Source organism: Balaenoptera physalus (assembly GCF_965194825.1).
Source record: "Balaenoptera physalus genome assembly, chromosome: 3".
NCBI classification, from domain to species: Eukaryota; Metazoa; Chordata; class Mammalia; order Artiodactyla; family Balaenopteridae; genus Balaenoptera; species Balaenoptera physalus.
The window spans coordinates 568,563-586,454 of record NC_138890.1 but is presented as its reverse complement, the minus strand read 5'-3'; the positions used below and the strand labels follow the sequence as shown (position 1 = coordinate 586,454).

At 65.5% G+C, this 17,892-nt stretch overlaps 2 protein-coding genes across 5 annotated transcripts; one reads left to right on the top strand and one right to left on the bottom strand.

Moving 5' to 3' along the window:
* The first annotated feature begins 10 nt into the window (after window positions 1-10).
* Window positions 11-8,419, top strand: TMEM259 (transmembrane protein 259). 4 transcript variants are annotated; one of them, XM_082453144.1, is made up of 11 exons: window positions 16-498; window positions 4,621-4,899; window positions 5,488-5,587; window positions 5,700-5,810; window positions 6,095-6,217; window positions 6,297-6,397; window positions 6,478-6,535; window positions 6,629-6,709; window positions 6,802-6,934; window positions 7,007-7,106; window positions 7,220-8,419. In XM_082453144.1, the coding sequence occupies exons 1-11, from the start codon at window positions 268-270 to the stop codon at window positions 7,763-7,765; spliced, it is 1,863 nt and encodes a 620-aa protein (XP_082309270.1). In that variant the 5' UTR covers window positions 16-267; the 3' UTR covers window positions 7,766-8,419. The 4 variants fall into 4 exon arrangements, with proteins under 4 accessions (XP_082309268.1, XP_082309271.1, XP_082309270.1 ...); XM_082453143.1 differs by having other exon boundaries at window positions 20-498; window positions 6,626-6,709; XM_082453142.1 differs by having other exon boundaries at window positions 11-498; window positions 6,478-6,709.
* Window positions 8,420-8,499: 80 nt separating this feature from the next.
* On the bottom strand, window positions 8,500-17,499 carry GRIN3B (glutamate ionotropic receptor NMDA type subunit 3B; the record flags this gene model as incomplete). The annotated part of the gene is given in 14 exon segments (XM_082453184.1): window positions 8,500-8,759; window positions 8,762-8,870; window positions 8,872-8,917; window positions 9,088-9,146; window positions 9,244-9,258; window positions 9,262-9,408; window positions 9,740-9,891; window positions 9,994-10,105; window positions 10,108-10,114; window positions 10,186-10,331; window positions 13,343-14,200; window positions 14,202-14,376; window positions 14,835-15,427; window positions 17,056-17,499. Coding segments are annotated over 14 exon segments (3,099 nt in total). The 5' UTR covers window positions 17,476-17,499.
* Window positions 17,500-17,892: the final 393 nt, after the last annotated feature.

The window sequence follows — 17,892 nt, the reverse complement described above, 5'->3', positions numbered from 1 at the left end:
GCCCCGCCGCTCGGCGCTCCCTTCCCGGGAGCCAGGCCACAGGGCGGAGCCGCCGGGGGCCGCCCGACCGCATCCCAGCGTTCCCCGCGGGCGCAGGGAGGCCGCTCTTGCCGGCGCGGCTACTCGCTGGCGTCAGCTGCGGCGGGGAGGCGGAAGATGGCGGCGGCGCCCGGGCGGCCGTGAGGAACGAGGCGGTGGCGAGGACGGCCGATGGCGGCGGGGAGGCGCCCTCGGGGACCCGCGGGCCGTTAAGGCGCGACGCTGGGCATGTCGGAGCTCGCGGCGCCTGGGGCCCCGGGGCCCGGGCCCAACGGCGGCGGCGGCGGCGGCGGCCCAGCCCCCCCGCGTGGGCCTCGCACCCCCAACCTCAACCCCAATCCTCTCATCAACGTGCGCGACCGGCTCTTCCATGCGCTCTTCTTCAAGATGGCTGTCACCTACTCGCGCCTCTTCCCGCCCGCCTTCCGTCGTCTCTTCGAGTTCTTCGTGTTGCTCAAGGTGACCGGGGTCCCGAACCTTGCTCAAGGGTCCCGGCGGCCGGACCCTTTCCCCCAGATCTGCGACTTCTGACCCCGGCCGGGGCAGCGCGCCCCTCCCATCCGGTGGCGTAGGCCCGGCCCGACCCGTTGGGACCCTTTCCTTAGGCCTGCCGCCCTTGCCCCCCTGCCCAGAAACTTCCACCCGGGAAGGCCCGAGTCTCCCCCGGTTAGTGGCCCCTGATCCCGACTCCAGAAACTCACAGCCCCCTCCAGGCCGCACCCCATCCCTCGCCTCGCCCTTCCCAGCGTACCCCACCTTCGGAGGCCGGAGCCCAGCCCCGTGACCCCCAGCCCTGCCGCCTGGGATCCTCAGCCCGGGATGACCGCCTCCCCACTTTCCGAGCCTGGCCTGGCCCCGAACCCCAAACTCGAGGGATTCCGGGCCTCACCACCACTGCCCCCTCCCAGGACACACCCCCGGGCCGCCCACCTGCACCTCTTCCCTCTCCCCCTTTTTCTTCGGGCTCTTCTCCTCAGGCTCTTCTGCTGGCCCCCACTCGGATTCTCCCCGCTCTGAACCTTTGGGGGGAAGGTGACCTAGCTGAGGTCACGCCGTGGGGCTTAGTGGCAAAGTCCAGCCAGTGGTGCTGCTGGTGGCTCTGTGAGGGGCCTCCCGTGGACCCGCCCCCTGTCCTCGCTCGGGTGGCAGAGCTCTCAGCTTTTCAGCGGTGCCGGGAGGGCCAGCACAGATCCCTCCAAGGAGGGGTCTCACTCGGAGAGTGAGCTCGCCGGGGGCCGAGCCCGGCTGCCTGACGGGTCTGAGGAAGTGGAGAAATGGCTGTTTTGTGTCGTGTCCCGTCCCGGAGTGTCCCCCGGCGGGGGGAGGTGGGGCGGGGCCAGGGGTGCTGATGTCCGAGGAAGCTCGGATTCCTCGTCTGCAGGAAGGGTGCTGGAGCTGGCGGGCAAGGCACGTGGGGTGCCGGCTGGGCCAGCTTGGTCGGGAGCCGGCAGCTCTTTGGCGTTGGGTGGCAGGGGTGCGAGCCGTCCCGCAGACCTGGGTGCGGGTCCCAGCCCGAAACCCCCGGTTCCGGAGCGGCAGGCGTCCCCTGCGGGGGCGTGGGTGTGGGACTCCGGAGGATTCCTGAGTCGGCCTTCCTTTACCCCAATCCTGGAATCCATGGGCAGCTTGGGCGTAGGCAGAAGGCCATGTGAGGCCGTGATTAGCTTGGGGAACAAAGCACTGTTCCTCCCGACAGGCTCAGAAGGAGCCCGTGTCGCTCGAGGGGGTGCCCTGTGTGAGGTGGGCCCCCCGGGGAGCTGAGCTTCCCCTGAGAGCCCGGCCTGAGGCCTTGGCTTTGTCCCGCCGCTTCCTGCCCGAGGAGCAGGCCAGGGGTTGGGCTGGCCAGGCAGATGGGCTGCACATCCAGGCCGCGTCCCTGGTGCGTGGGGCCGGGTGATCGGGCTGCCCTCGGCCCCGTGCACCTCCTCTTTCCTCGGGGCTGCAGCCAGGAGGCCCTTCATTCCCCGAGAGCCTGCCTGACCCCTGGCGCCTTTGGTTTCCCTCGTGTGCAAAGGGAGGGCTCGGCTGGCTGATCTCTGAGGCCGCCTCAAGCTCCAGAAAGCTCTGCTCCTTTGCCTCTCGGCCGCCCAGCTTCTGGGCTCTTGCTACAGAGATCAAGTTCCCCTCCCAGCCCCGCTCCCTGGCCTCTTCCTGTGGTACCTGTTCCTCTCTGCTCACTGCTGGCGGGAGCCGCCCTTGCCATCCTCTTTACCGCCTCGTGCCAGTCTCTGGGCCCAGCGATGAGTGGGGTGACCAGGAGGAAGGGGGAGAGACGGCAGTCCGCAGGGCAGGGTCTGTGTCACATCAGGCAGCCTCAGGCTGCGAGGAAGGAGGTGGGTAGCAGGAACGGCGCATGCAGAGGCCCTGGAGCTGGCGGGACGGCGCAGCCGTGTGGCTGGTGAGTTGGAGCATGGGGGTCACAGGGTGCCAGAGGTTGGGGGGCTGGAGCACCCAGGGCCTGTGAGGTGGCCAGGCCAGCTGGCAGGCAGAGGGCAGGAAAGGCCCTGGACAAGACTCCTGAAATCCTGAGAGCGAGGTGGGCGGGGCTGCTGAGTGCACCCTGCCTTCCCCACGTGGGTAGGGCTGCCCTGTGTGTCTGATGATAGGTCGTAGGGAGAGGGAAGCCTGGGCAGCCAGCTCGTTCCACAGTGGGGAAACAAGTCCAGATCCGGGACAGGCCTTGTCAAGGGGGGTGAGAGGGTCCTGGCCCACCTCCGGGGACCCATGCACTCAGTCAAGGGCGATGGGCCCCACCTGGGGTTTCAGGTCACGGATAAGGACAGTGATGGGGCAGACCCTGGTGAGGGATGCTGGAGAGGGCGCCAGGGTGACAGTGCGGGCATGGGGGCCACTCAGCGAGGTCATGGTGCCACCAGCCCCCGGTCCGTTTAAGTGCCCCTGCTCTTGGGGCCCAGCTGGCCCTGCCTGGTATGTGTTCCAGGTTGAACTCCTGGCTCCACCCTTCCTGGCTGCGTGGCCTCTGTGCCTTGGTTTCCTCATCTGCAAACTGGGGGTGATGGCAGGCATGTGTGTCTCCAGGGGAAGTGCTCGGGCAGCTCCTGGCATCGGACCACCCTGTGTGTCAGCGCTTTTTGTGATATCTCGGCACGTTGTACAGCGTTGTCCTTATGGCCCAGAGCAGACAATGTCCCAGACACGGCTCCTGCTGGACATCTGGGCCCAGAGAGCACGACTGGGGCTGTGGGCTAGGTCTCTGACCTCACCCTGCTGTGCTGTGGGTCCCACACTGTCGTGACTCCTGTCACCAGCTCCCAGGTCCCCAGACACAACGTTGGGGAGAGGCGCTGGGGGTCCCGAGCGACGCTTGGCCTGTGGCCACGTCTCAGGGCCCTGGCGCAGGCTGGCCTGTGGGAGGCTCTGCAGACGTGGGGGCCTTAGCTGGTCTTCCCCACTGCCTCCCTGGCCCCTCCTCCCCAGGCAGGGTCCCAGCTCTGTTCTCAGCTCAGCATCTGTCTGCCGTGACCTGAACCCTAGGGGCGTGGGATGTGCAGTCTGTCTCTGCTTAAATCAGCAGCGCTCTGATTCCCACCCTGTCAGGACAGGAGCGGGTGCTCTGCTGACCCAGCCCGTGCCCAGTCTGCAGGGCAGGCTCCAGAGAGGAGGCCGGGCGGTCCACAGCCAGCGCTGGCACCACCCTATGGTGCTCATGGCAGGGCGTGGAGAGGACGAGGTGCTGGCGGCCCTGCCGGTGGCCGCGTGGCCACGGGGAGTTCACCACACCCCTGAGCATCATCGTTGACAGAGGACAAGGAGCGGCTTCGTACTCTGGTCCCCCATGATCATTTGTACCACACAGGGAACTCACCCCGGGAGTGATGCCCTTGACATGGCGTCCAGGCCGGAAGGGTGACACTTGGCCAACCGGGACCCCATGAGAAACACAGCGGTCAGACGGGGGCTCCTGGAGCAGGGGGTTGGGGTGACGTCGAGCAGGGCCTCTCCTTGGCACTGTGGACATCGGGGCTGGGACGTTCTCTTGTGTGGGGCCGTCCTGGGCGCTGTGGGGTGTGGAGCAGCCTCCCCGGCCCTGCCCACTCGATGCCGGGAGCCCCCCAGTTGCGATGACCACAGACGTCCCAAGATGTGGCCCTGTGTCAGGATCCCCCCAGTGTGCAGTTAGGGCTGTCCTGTCTTACTCTGGGGAAACCGTACCTCAGGGGACAGAGCGAGCCCTGCCATGGGCTCGTTGGCCTGGCCAAGAGGGTCGGCTGTGTTCAGCGGCTCAGGCTGGCCCGGGAGAGGTGCAGAGGGCGTTTTTAGCTGGTGAGGTCAGGAGTTTTCTCCTGGGGCAGTTGGGTGATGGGACCACGTGCTCTGCTTGGGCCCCTGTTGGGTGGGCCTGAGCCCAGCCTGGGTGGGGGTCCTGCAGGCGCCCGGAGGGCCTCATCCTGGCTCACTCGGGCAGTCACAGGACCCAGGCTGCCCGGAGGGGCTGGCGAGCCTTCCCTTCCCCGGGGAGCTCAGCCACGCTGTCTGCAGCCTGATTTGCCGGGTGGGGTCCTCCAGGCTGGGCTGTGGGGTCTCAGGCAGCTTCCCTGCTGACTGCCCCCTGCCCCCCAGGCCCTGTTCGTGCTCTTCGTCCTGGCCTACATCCACATCGTCTTCTCCCGGTCGCCCATCAACTGCCTGGAGCATGTGCGGGACAAGTGGCCGAGAGACGGCATCCTGCGCGTGGAGGTGCAGCACAACTCGAGCCGCGCGCCCGTCTTCCTGCAGTTCTGCAATGGCGGCGGCAGCTTCCCTGGGCTGGCTGTGGAGCCGGGAGGCCTGGAGCTGGAGGAGGAGGACGAGGAGGAGGAGGAGCTGACCATGGAGATGTTTGGGAACAGCTCCATCAAGGTGAGCTAGCTGGCTGGCAGCGCCACGTAAACGCACAGAGGAACTGGTGACGCAGTCTGTGCAGGACAGGCTGCTGGAAGCGTAGGGCCACAGGCCTCCCTGTCTGCTCCTGCTCCCGCTCCCGTGGCCTCAGGGCCGACTGGGACCCCGGGCTGTTTCCCAGCTGTCACTTGAAAGGGATTGGCCCAATTCTGGGGGTGCCAAGGGTAGATACAGCCGGGAAGAAGGCTCTGGTCTGAGAGCTCTAAGGGGGCCCTGGGCATCCTGGTGATGCAGCGCCCCGTCGGCAGAGGCATGCCAGTGGACACGTGGGGCCCACAGCCCTCAGGGAGGGCTGTGCTTGGGCAGCCAGAGGCCAGGGTCCTCTGGGCCAGGGATCAGTGTGGGTAGGGTATTGGTGCAGACTTCAGCAGGGGACCGCATCCCTCCCAGACCCTCACCCAGAGACAGGCTCTCAGGGAGCTCAGTGTTGGGGGTCGGGGCTTTGATGGGACAGGGGCGCATCTGCTTCCAATCAGTGAGGGAGAGGCCTCCAGGCCCAGCCCTTTGGCACCATGGGCCTGCTGACCCCTGCCTCCCTCTCTGCAGTTTGAGCTGGACATCGAGCCCAAGGTGTTCAAGCCACCAGGTGGCCCCGAGGCCCTAAATGACAGCCAGGAGTTCCCCTTTCCTGAGACGCCCACAAAAGGTACTCATTGCTCACTGGGGCTAAAGGCCAGTACCCCCGGTGGGCTGCGGTCACCCCGCCCCTCCCAGGGCAGAGAGGTTCCGCAGACTGACCAGGCCTGTCCCACCCGCAGCGTGGCCGCAGGACGAGTACATCGTGGAGTACTCTCTGGAGTACGGCTTCTTGCGGCTGTCGCAGGCCACGCGGCAGCGGCTCAGCATCCCGGTCATGGTGGTCACCCTGGGTGAGTGTCACCTGCAGAGTGAGGCTCTGGGGGAGGGGTGACCCAGGAGCACTTGCTTCTAGGGCCTGGGGGCCGCCCCTGCTCTCCAGCTGCGGGAAGCTGCCCGAGGCTTCATCCCTTGACCGTTCCTCTGGGGCTGTCGCGCACATCACTGCTCGGGTCGGGGGGGGCGGGGGCTCCTCCACTCCCAGAAATGGAGATCTGGCCTTCCCCGGGCCTCCGGCAGCACTGGGGCTGGTGGGGGCCTGGCCAGGTGCACACCCCTGTCACGGTCCTGCCCACAGACCCCATGCGGGACCAGTGCTTCGGGGACCGCTTCAGCCGCCTGCTGCTGGCTGAGTTCCTGGGCTACGACGACATCCTCATGTCCAGTGTGAAGGGCCTGGCGGAAAACGAGGAGAACAAGGGTGCGGGGCCCAGGCGGGTGAGCGGGGGCAGGGCGGGGCCGGGGTGGTCTGGGGCGCAGGCTCACTGCCTCCCGCGCAGGCTTCCTGCGGAACGTGGTGTCCGGAGAGCACTACCGCTTCGTGAGCATGTGGATGGCCCGCACGTCCTACCTGGCCGCCTTCGTCATCATGGTCATCTTCGTGAGTGCCGCGGGTGGGGCGGGGGCCGGAGGGCGTGGGGCGAGGCGGCTGCCCCAGGCCTCACGCTGCGCTGCTTGCAGACCCTGAGCGTGTCCATGCTGCTGCGCTACTCCCACCACCAGATCTTCGTCTTCATTGGTGAGTTTCCCCGCCGGCCACCTCCCCCACCCTCCACCCCCCAACCGGGCGCCTCACCCGGTCTGCCCGCCCGCTGCCCTCTGCCCGCAGTGGACCTGCTGCAGATGCTGGAGATGAACATGGCCATCGCCTTCCCCGCAGCGCCCCTGCTGACTGTCATCCTGGCCCTCGTGGGTGAGGACCCCGTGCCCCCACGCCCTGCCCCCTGCCCTGGCCCGTCACCTGCCCGTCCCCCCCGCAACCAGCAGTCTCCCATCTCCCCACAGGAATGGAGGCCATCATGTCTGAGTTCTTCAACGACACCACCACGGCCTTCTACATCATCCTCATCGTGTGGCTGGCCGACCAGTATGATGCCATCTGCTGCCACACCAACACCAGCAAGCGGCACTGGCTTCGGTGGGCACCGGGGTCCGTGTGGTCCGGGGTGGGGGCAGCCGGGTGGGCAGCGCCTCACTGTCCCCCTCGCAGGTTCTTCTACCTGTACCACTTCGCCTTCTACGCCTATCACTACCGCTTCAACGGGCAGTACAGCAGCCTGGCCCTCGTCACTTCCTGGCTTTTCATCCAGGTGAGGTGGCTGCCCTTGGCACTGGTGACCCCGGGGTCCATCCAGCCTGTTGGGGGTTCTGTGGAGGCTGTGTTCTGGCTCGGGCCTCGTCTGACCCGGTGCCTGCCCCCCAGCATTCCATGATCTACTTCTTCCACCACTACGAGCTGCCCGCCATTCTGCAGCAGATCCGCGTCCAGGAGATGCTGCTGCAGACGCCCCCTCTGGGCCCTGGCAGCCCCACGGCCCTGCCGGACGACCTGAACAACAACGGAGGCGCCCCGGCCGCCACGCCTGACTCTCCCGGCCAGCCCCCTGCCCTGGGCCCTGGCTTGCAGGGTGGTGGCGGAGGCCCTGGGCCCGTGGCTGAGGCACCCAGCTCCCTGGTGGCCGCGGCGGCCTCGGTAGCTGCAGCAGCCAGTGGTGACCTGGGCTGGATGGCAGAGACGGCCGCCATCATCACAGACGCCTCCTTCTTGTCGGGCCTGAGCGCCTCTCTCCTGGACCGGCGGCCGGCCAGCCCCCTGAGCCCCAGCGGGGCGCTCCCTCGGGCCCCCCAGGACAGTGCCCCCACAAGCGACTCCCCAGGGTCTGACACAGCCCCTCAGACCGCTGGGGTGAGTGGGCCCAGCCTTGTGTCCACGGCTCCAGTGGATACGCCCTCGGAGGTCGGCTCCTGAGCCCTGGGCAGCTGACCATCTCTGTCCCTGGCCATCCAGGCCAGCTGGGTGTGACCTGGCTGTAGCCCTCCAGGGTCAGAGAGGCTGTCCCCAATGGCTCTGGGACTGCCCAGCCTGCCTTAGGTGGTATCGAAGTCCATCAGGTTTGCTTGGAGGCGGGCTTCGCTCCCCCAGGGCGTGGGGCCTGCCTGCAGCCTGTCCCTGTCTGTGGTGGGCCCCCTCAGCCAGTGAATTAAGACCGGCCGATGAGCCAGGGTGGGAGAAGGGACGGGGGCTCCATGGAAGGTTCTGCAAGGGATTGGTGAAAGGTCTGGAGCGAGCTGTCCCAGGGCAAAACGGGCAAGCCTCTGAGCAAGGTGAAATGAGTGGGGCCGGCTCAGCTGGTGCTCCCTTGTGTGCAGTGCCTTTCCACCGCCATCCCACACGGCCAGGCTGGGGCCCCGGGAAGGCGAAGCTTGGGCCCAGGACGCGCCCAGGCACCAACATTGAAGGCGGCCACGGGGGGTGCCGGGGTCCCGCCCTGCTCGGGGTGAGGAGACGGCCGGTGGCCCAACCCAGTTATGCGGTGAGGAATGCAGAAGAGGGCTCATTCCACTCTATTTAATTGCAGTGTACAAATGGTGTTTGTATATAGAATAAACTGTTGACAGCGTCCAGCCAGCGTTTGTCTGTGCGGGGAGGGGGCGGGGTCCCTCGAAGCCCCCGCTGCAGGTGGAGGAGGGCCTGGTCCCGCGTCACCGGGTGGCCACGGGTGCTTCCTCGGAGGCCTGGAGCAGGCTGCGTGGCCCGTCGCGGGTGCTGTCCCTGAGCTGGGCGAGGAGCTGCCCGCGCTGCACCAGCGCCTGGCGGAGCCTCTCGCGTGTGCCCACGATGCGCTGCTCCAGCTGCTCTAGCTCCCCGGGGCGCGGGGCGCCAGGGAACAGCTCGGCGGGCGGGTGGCCGTTGGAGCAGAGCGAGACGGGGCCCCCGGGCGGCCCGGCTGCATCCGCATCGCGTCTGGGGCATCCTCAACGGGAGTGGCAGCGGTGGCCACGGCTGGCTCCAGCAGGAAGTGCGTGCAATGCTCCCTCACCGAGGCCCGGCGCACCTGTGTCCAGCCCCCCGGGGCCCGCGGGGGCGGGCAGAGTGTCCTGCTGCGGCTCCTCGGGACCCCTGGGGACGGATGAGGCTGGGCAGCTGTGTCCTACCCACAGTCCCACTCTGCCCTTTAGGGTCAGGGTTCCTGAGGAGGCCGTGGGTGGCGGGTGGTATGGATCCATTGGTCGGCTGGAGGGCGGGGATGGGAGTTGCTGGGGTGGAGAGCGGCCCCTAGGGCCCCTTACCTCGGCTCCGGCTCCTCCTGCCCCTCGGGCGGCTCTGTGTTGAGGGCGCGATGGATTCTCTAGGAGCCAAGGCAGAAGTCGCGTCGGGGTCGGGTCAGCGGCAGGCCGTCCTGCGCGCGCTCCGCCCTCCCTCCACCCCCAGCCCCCGCTCCTCACCTGGCTCGTGTGCAGTCAGTACTCCATCTTGTTGCCCCTTCGGATGCGCGGCAGCGCCAGGCGGTAGAAGACGTGCTCGCCCAGCGAGCTGAGCAGAGCACTGCCCAGGCCCAGGCAGAGCAGCACGAAGAGTCCAGAGAAGTGGTAGATGCCCATCTGGAGGGTCTGTGGGCAGGACGCAGGCACAAAACCCCTCCTGGTCATGGCAGACCCTTGGGAAGCCCTGGCCTTGGACGGGGGTGGGGGCAGAGGTTGGGCCACAGAGAAGGGCCTGGGGCTGTGGAGATGGATTGGAAGGCTAGGGCTCCATTTTCAGAGGTGAGGTGTCATGGAAGAAAGGCCATTGGAACTGGGGTTTTGGAGGATGAATAGGGTGCAGAAAAGCAGGCAAACACACAGTCTTGGGAACGAGCAGGGGTTGGTCACCTTGGTGAAGGACCACACAGGCTCAGAGTCCCCCACGCCTACCCCTCCCTGCGTCCCGGGCCTGCCCTACCTCTGTAACGGCGAAGACCCGCTTGCCACAAGGCACCATCTTGTACCACTTGTCGTGCAGCAGGTCGATGAAGCCGGATGACTTGTAGCAGCTGATGAACTCGGACAGGTTGGAGGTGAGCGGCGAATTCCGGGGGAGTCCGATGCCATAGCCTGGGGGAGGCCGGGCGTTGGGTTGGGACCGGGCTGGACGCAGACCCACAGGAGCTGCGCCTGCCTGGAGCCCGCAGATCACTGGTCCCAGGGGCCGCTCACCCTCGATGGCGAAAGGCTTGCCCACGGTCAGCAGTCTGCAGTCGGCGTCGATGGACACCTCGTAGTCCAGGAGCAACTTGTCCATGATGAAGGCGTTGAGCTTGGGGCGGGGGGGTCGCTTCTGCGGGGGAGGGCGACGGGATGAGCATCCCCGCCCGCCTGGCCCCGCCCCGCCCCGCGCGCCCCCCTCACGTCAGCATGGCGACGCCGTGGGGCGTGGTGGGCGCACTGTGGCGCCGCACGTGTGCGTACATCTCCGGGAAGCTCTTCTTGATGTAGACCTCGGCGCTGCTTTCCCGCATGGTGCCGAAGCGGAAGCCCTGGGACAGGTGGTGCAGCTGCGGGCCAGCGCCCGGTCAGCGCCTGGGGTGGGGCCTTGATCCCGGCCCGGCTCTCCCCCACCCCCGTTCCATCCGCCAGCCCGGAGCGCCCAGGCCCAGGGCTCTCAACCAGCGTCTCCCCTCGCCCGGCTCACGTGGGCTACGTCATCTCTGGGGGGCCGTCCTGGGCTCCGTGGGGTGTGGAGCAGCATCCCTGGCCCCACCCCCTAGATGCCAGGAGCCCCCTGCCCTAGTCTGACAACCACAGATGTGCCAGGACATGGCCCAGTGTCCTCTGGGGGCAGGACCACCCAGTTGAAAATGTTCTAAAACCCGCACGTCCATCTCCAGGCCCTTAACTCCACACTTCCGCCTCCGCCGCACCCTCTGCGTCTCTCCTTAGGGTCCCCCGGGAACCCCAAGCTCACCGCCTCCAAGACCCACTCCCGAGCCACCCCACACCTTCCCACCTCAGTCGCTCTCCCTCCTCTGCCCGCCTCTGCGCCTCTCATCTCCACGTCCCGTCCACCTGCAGATCCTGTGGGCACTGCCCTCCGGACACCCTGGACCTGCCCAGTGCTCGCCCCTCCGCAGCCCCCACCCAAGGCCCCCATCCCCCATTCCTCCTGCACCAGCGCTGCCCCCTCAGCCCTGGGCTCTCCGGCCCACCCACTGTTTGTGCAACCTCCCTAAAGCAAACCATGAGTGGCTGCTGAGGCCACCTGACCAGGGCCTCCTTGTCGGGGCTACAGCACTTCCGAAAAGCCAGACCTGAGGCAAGCAGGGCCACCTAGAACTTTCTGGGAAAGGAAATGCTCTACACCTGTGCTGTTCTCAAGTGGCTGTTGAGTGCTTTCAATTAAATCAATTTAAAAAGTAGCCATGGGACTTCCCTGCTGGTGCATTGGTTAAGAATCCACCTGCCAATGCAGGGGACACGGGTTCGATCCCACATGCCGGGGAGCAACTAAGCCCGTGCACCACAACTACTGAGTCCGCGCGCCTAGAGCCTATGTTCCGCAACAAGAGAAGCCACCGCAATGAGAAGCCTGCACGCCACAACTAGAGAAAGCCTGCACGCAGTAATGAAGACCCAATACAGCCAAAAAAAAAAAAAAATTGTTTTAAAAAATTATTTTAAAAAAGTAGCCACGTGTGGAGAGTGGCTGGCCCACGGGACAGCAAGCATCTAGGTCTCATTACTGGTTTAACAGAGGACGCTGGGGTGGGGGAGCAGCAGGGGACGAGAGCAGCTAGATCCAAACACTGGGAGATGCTGCAGGAGAAAAAACAACTTCTCCAACAAACAAATCGCTAGTGAACAAAAAGATGGAGTGTCAAGATGGCCCCATGGGGCCTTCCCGGGACAGACCCCCACCCAGTCCTCTGCCTGCCTCTTGTCTGTAGAAAAACTTTAGTCTCCTAGGCCTTCCCCGAGTTCCAAAGAATAAATTTAATCGAAGAAGTGAGAAAATGCAGAAACAAAGGAAAACAGTCAAACAAGACAAAATAATAATAATAGTTTAGCCATTAAAGTCAAGGACTTTTAATTCCTTCTCAAGGGCTGTAGATAATATTCTGAGCCAGTGAACTTCCCTGGCGGTCCAGTGGGTAAGACTCAGTGCTTCCACTGCAGGGGGCATGGGTTCAATCCCTGGTTGGGGAACTGAGATCCCGCAGGCCATGCGGCATGGCAAAAAAAAAAAAAAAAAAAAAATTTGAGCCAGATCCTTTGAGCTCTTTTGCAGATACTGAAACCCCCACCAGGTGGAAGAAGTTAACTGCATGCTGCCCACAAGCACATAGACCCCAGACTGATTGGAACCAGAAGGTTGATGATGTTGACTCCCAATTACTTCACCACCAACCAATCAGAAGAACATCCAGGAGCTAATCACACACCCCACAACCCCCCTCCCTCACCCTGTCTTTAAAAACCTTTCCCCAATACTTAAATAAAAATTAAAAAACAAACAAGCAAAAATAAACCTTTCCCTGAAAGCCATCCAGGAGTTCAGGTCTTAAGCACTAGCTGTACAGACTCCTTGCTTGGCGTCTGCAGTAAACACTGTGCTTTCCTTCACCAGGACCCTGTGTCAGTAGATTGGCTTTACTGCCTGCAGGTGAGTGGACCCGAGTTTGGTTTGGTAACAAGGAGGTTTCTACCTTCCTCTGGGTCTGTACATTTTGGATCCAGATTCAAACAAACTGTGAAAAAAAAAAAAAAAGACAACTGAGAAAAATGGCTGCCTGATGTTTAAGTTCCCAGAATACTCATGACAAAATGACAGGAGGCCTGGGATTTCCCTCATGGTAATCCAGCGGCTATGACTGGTGCATGGACGAAACTGGTCAGGAGTTGACTTTGGAGCCGGGCAATGGGTTCATTCATGGTGGGCCTTGCTCCCTACTCTAGAATATTAAAATTTTTTCATTAAAAGAGAAAAATATGTAGGCTGGGGCATGCCCTGCTCTGCCCACAGCCCTCCAGGACTCCTGGTGAAAGTTCTGTCTAAATGGGGCTTCTGTGGAGGCCCAGGTCCTCCCACACGTGCAGGCCCTGCATGACCTGCCCCATCCCCCTCCCTGCTCTCCCCTCCCCCCTCACTCACTCTGCTCCAGCCACACACAGGTCTCCTTGCTGTTCCTCCAACCTGCCAAGCACAATCCTGTCCCAGGGCCTTTGCACAGGCTGCCTCCTCTGCTTACCATATTCCTCCCTGATATCTACATAAAAGTCCCTCACATATCACCTTTCCCAGAGGAATTCCTGACCCCCGTTTGAGAAATCATCCCTCCCCAATGCTCCCTGTGTCCCCACCCTAATTTTCCTCCCTGGAACTTTATCACCAATTCACACACCATCTACTTTGTTTCTCTCTCTTGATTCTCGCCAGCAGCCTCGCCTGTTTTGTCCCAGCTGGGTTCAACATGAGTTTGCGGGAGCAGATGGCCGCGTTCTACTGGGTGGGGACTGGGGGTGGGGGTGACCTCCAGGCTCTGACCCCTGAAACCCCACGGCCACGCACCTTAGGGTCGTGGATCCCCGACAGCTCCTCAAAAGTCTTGTCCCCGACCATGATGGCGGCCAGGTTGGCCGTGTAGCTGGACAGCACGAGCAGGCAGAAGATGGCCCACAGGTTCATGAGGAGGCGGCCCGTGGGGCACTTGGGCGTCTTACTGGACACTGTGTGTCCAAAGAGGATGGTGTAGCAGAGGTTGAGGGCGGAGGAGTAGGAGAACACGGTGCCCAGGTTGCGGCCGCGGGGCGTGAGGCCGAAGCGGCTGCGCCACTCGTAGAGGGTGAGGAAGAGCGCAGTCAGGTGCAGCGCGGTGAAGACGCCCAGCCACATGGACCAGTGCAGCGGCCACATGAAGGCGCCGATGGGTGACGCCGTGTCCCATGCGCGCACCATGATGCCCAGGCTGGTGGAGAAGAAGGGGCTGGTGAAGTCCACCACCTGCGAGCGGGCTGAGTTGATGCTGAAGCTGGTGACGGCCATGTGCGCCCAGCCGGCCAGCAGGTCGCCCACCAGGCCGGTCCAGCGGCCGTCGCGCAGCGCGCCGTACTTGCCGTCGCCCACGATGTACAGCTCGAAGTCGAAGGGCGCGTCCTCCGCCAGGCGCTCCAGCAGGTCGATGCAGTAGCCGTAGCAGCACCTGCGCAGCGCGAGGGGCGCCGAGCCGTCGGCCAGCGCGGCGAAGAGCGCGTCCAGGGCGGCCGAGTCGTTGGTGCCGGGGGCCAGGCACAGCTGCCCCTCCGGGCACCGACCGTCCTCGTCCGGCTCGCGGGCGAACACGAACGGGTGCTCCACCAGCGTCACCACGCGCAGCTTGGGCCGCGCCCAGGCGCCCGGCGGGGGTGGGGGCCGCCCGGCCGCGCCCCCCCGCCTCTGACTCCAGCCGCCCGTCCTGCCACCGGCCCAGCGTTGCCCAGGCCGGGGCGCCCCGCGGGTCCCGGCGGAGGCTCCACACGCGGAAGCGCCGGGGGATGTGCACCTGCGAGGAGCCGGTCACCCACACCGGCCCCGTGTGGCCCCGGAAGGACGTGTTGGCCAGGAACCTGGTGGGGGTGGGCGGCATCAGGGCGGCGGAGGGATCCCTCCCCCGAGGTGAGACCTATCGCCCTGCCTCAGACACACCGGGCCACGGGGGTTGCTGCTGTACCCCCCACTCCAGATCCCCTTCCCAGCTGGGGTACCCACGCCCTGGGGGCTGGGGCGACGGCCCAGCCCAAAGCCCAGCTGAGAGGCCCAGGTGGGGCCTTCTTGCTGCGTGCTGCCCCCGCTGCAGGGCTCCCCGGGTCCGGCAGAGCCTCACCTGTTCCTTTCCCTCCTTTCCCGCTTCTCCCAAAGGCGCGCGCGCACACACACACACACACACACACACACACACACACCCCCCGCAGAATCTCCTTCTTGGGCTCTGCTTCCACCCAAGATGGACACAGCGCCTGGCATACAGCAAATGCCCGATAATGTCGCCTCTCACGCGGCTTACTGCAGCAGGGTCCCTGCTCATCGTGCCAAGAGGCGGCCGGAGGACTCGGGCCCGGGCAGCGGCAGGTCATTGCAGTTGACCGTGGCGGGGAGGAGGGCGCGCTCCGGCTGCACGCGGGCCGTGCTGCCCAGCGCGCAGGCCACTAGTTCCACCGCGTCGTGGATGGCGGCTTCCAGCGGGGACCGAGCGACCTCGCCCAACGCCAGCAGCCCAGGCGGCAGGCCCTCGGTGGGGAGTGCCTCGGCGGGCAGCGGCGTGCCCAGCAGCCAGCGGGGCCCGGGGTGTGCGGCCTGCAGCACCTGCCGGGCGCCAGCCTCGTTGCAACCCAGGAGTATGGCCACAGGGACTGGGGCCGTTCCCCCCGCGGGCACCCCCAGTGGGGCCAGGTGGGCCCGCAGCCCTGCATCACTTGGGTCTGGCCGGCTCAGGTCCAGCAGGAGCTTCGGAACCCGGCCCGCCCAGCTTGTCCACAGGGCCACAAGGCCACCAGGGTCCCGCACGCGGCAGAGCACCAGGCCAACGTCCTCCCAGCTGTGCGCCTGCAGCAAGGACACCAGCACGTCCAGCAGAGTATCCAGGGGGCTGGCCCAGTCCAGCTGCAGGTGGAAGGGGTTCTGGCAAAGGGGTGGTCAGTTAGGGCTGGCAAACTCAGTGTCCCACCACACTCTTCCCACCCCGTCTGTACATGTTCAATAAACGCACAACACCTTGATAACTGGACCTTGTGCCTGCTTCTTCCCAGCCCCACACCTGCTCTAACCCCTTCTGTGGCTCCCCATCGCCATCAGCACAAAGTCCGGCCCTGGCCTGACATTCAGGGCCTGTTCTCTTGGCTCCAGTCACCCTGAGGCTTTTTGCATTCCCCAGCTGGAATACCTTTTCCCATCTATGACAGCCAACTCCTACACATCCTTCAAAACCCAGCTCCACTACCCCACCTCTATTCAGACTTACCAGGCAAGCTAGGGACTGAGGGGCCCCCCCTCCGTGCTCAGGGACCCAGAAAGTTCTCCTGAATTTGCTTTGAGCATGGGAAGCACGAGAGAGCTTTGCCAGACACCTAATGTAGGCAGGGTGTTGTTCGGGTGGGGACAGGGTGCTGAGTGCAGGGGGAAAGGCTGGGGGCTGCTGCTCAGTCTCCCGCGGGGCGGCGGGGCAAGCCAATACCCCCCCAAAGCCTGACAGGTCCAACTGCAGAGGGTGCAGTTCCTGGATCCGGCTGCAGAGGGCGCCACAGGCATGGATTTGGGTCCTGCATCTCTCCCACCGGGAGGGGGTCAAGGATAGAGGGGGGTTAATGAGACCTGGGCCTCCTCTAGGATCAGGGTCTCCCCGCCCTCAGGAGAAGGAAGGCCTGAGGGGGCTTCAAGGTGGGTTTGGAGAGAGGCAGGCCCCCTTCCAGACCCCATGTCCCAGCGTTGGGCCCCTCCCTGCTGGCCCTGGGAGGGGGTTCTTTCCCTGGGGCACAACAGGGTCCCCAGAGCTCTGCCACCCTTCTCTCCTCCTTGTCCCATTCTCTACTTATTCGGACCCAAATTCCAGCCTGGGGGTGTAATTAAGAAAAGAGAATAAACTCCAAGGACGAACGAGGACAGGGTGGAGGAGGATGGAGGGTTTAGGAGAGACAGGGTGGCCCTGGGGACCTGAGAAGGCCATCAGGGAGGCTGTGGGGTGTGGGTAGCCTCGGCCTCGAGGGCCTCTGGTAGGATCCTGGCAGGAGGAAAGTCTCCAGCCGCAGCCCCTGAAACTGCAGCCCCTGGAGAGCGAGCAGGGAGACCCGCTTCCCCATCCCAGCCCCGCGGCCCTGCTTGGTGGGAATCCGGAGGCGCCCTCTGACCTGACCGGGGAAGGGGGCCGCGCTCCTAGTGGGACTCCACCGCCAAAGCCCAGGGAAGCGTCCTGTGGGATCCGCCATCTGGGGTCCAGAGGCATCCCGCGGGGTTCCCGAGCCGCGGGGTTCCGTGGCTCTAGGTTCCTGCGCCCCTGGGCTCCCGCCTCCCATTCCGGGTCCCTGATCTCCGGGGACATTCGGGGTTCAGGGGTCCAGGTTCCGCGAACCCGAGGGCCGTCCCTGGGCCTCTGTCATCCGGACTCTTGCATTTAGGGTCCAGACTCTGAGGCCCGCGTGTCCCAAGGACTCAGCTATCCGGACCCCCGGGCCCCGCGCTCCAAGAGCGTCCCAGGGTCTCTCCCATCCCGACCCCGGGTCCCCGGACGTCCTGACCCCGGCGTCCGCGCGTACCGGGGAGCCGAGGGGAGCGCGGGCCTCCCGCCGCAGCACGCTGAGCACGGGGGTCTCGGTGGCCGCCGCCAGGAAGTGCAGCTGCAGCAGCGCGGGCCGCGCCTCGGGGAAGGCTAGCACGGCCGCCACGCCCGGTGCCGCCAGCGCCTGGCACAGGCCGCGGGCCAGCGAGGCGGGGTCCCGGGCGGGGGGCGCGGCGACCACCAGCTCCAGGCTCAGGTTGTGCGGCAGCCGCGGCGCCAGGGCGGCCCAGGCCAGGGCGGCGCGGGCGCGGGCGGCGGGCGCGCGGGGCAGGAGGGCGCCCAGGCGCACCGAGACCCCCAGGCGCACCAGGACGCCGCACCGGTGCGGGTGGCCCCCGGCGGGCCCCGGCCCCAGCGCTAGCGCCAGGCCGAGCCACTGCGCCCGCACAAACTCCATCCCAAAGTTGCCGGCGGGCGCCGCGGGGCGGAGCCGCGGGTGGCACCACGGGAGGGGAGGCGGGATCTCGGCCGCCCCCGCCGCTCCCTCCCCGCCCCCGCCGGGCCGGCGCCTCCCTCCCTGCCCGAGCCCGCCCGCCTGCGTCCGCCCTCCCCGCTCCCGGCCTCCCAGTGCCAGGCAGCCCACTAGGGAGGCGTGGGTCCCACTACGCAGGGCGGGAAATTGAGGCTCAGATGGCCACAGCAGGCGGGGTTTGGGGTGGGGTGTGGAATCGAACCACTGCTCCTCCTGGCTCTGTGCCCACTCTACAGATGAGGAAGCCGACGTTAGCAGCAGGGAGGGATTTTTGCATCAAGACCGGTGCCCACACTCACCCCTGGTGCCCCCTCATCCCCCCTCCAGCCTGGCAACGGTTCC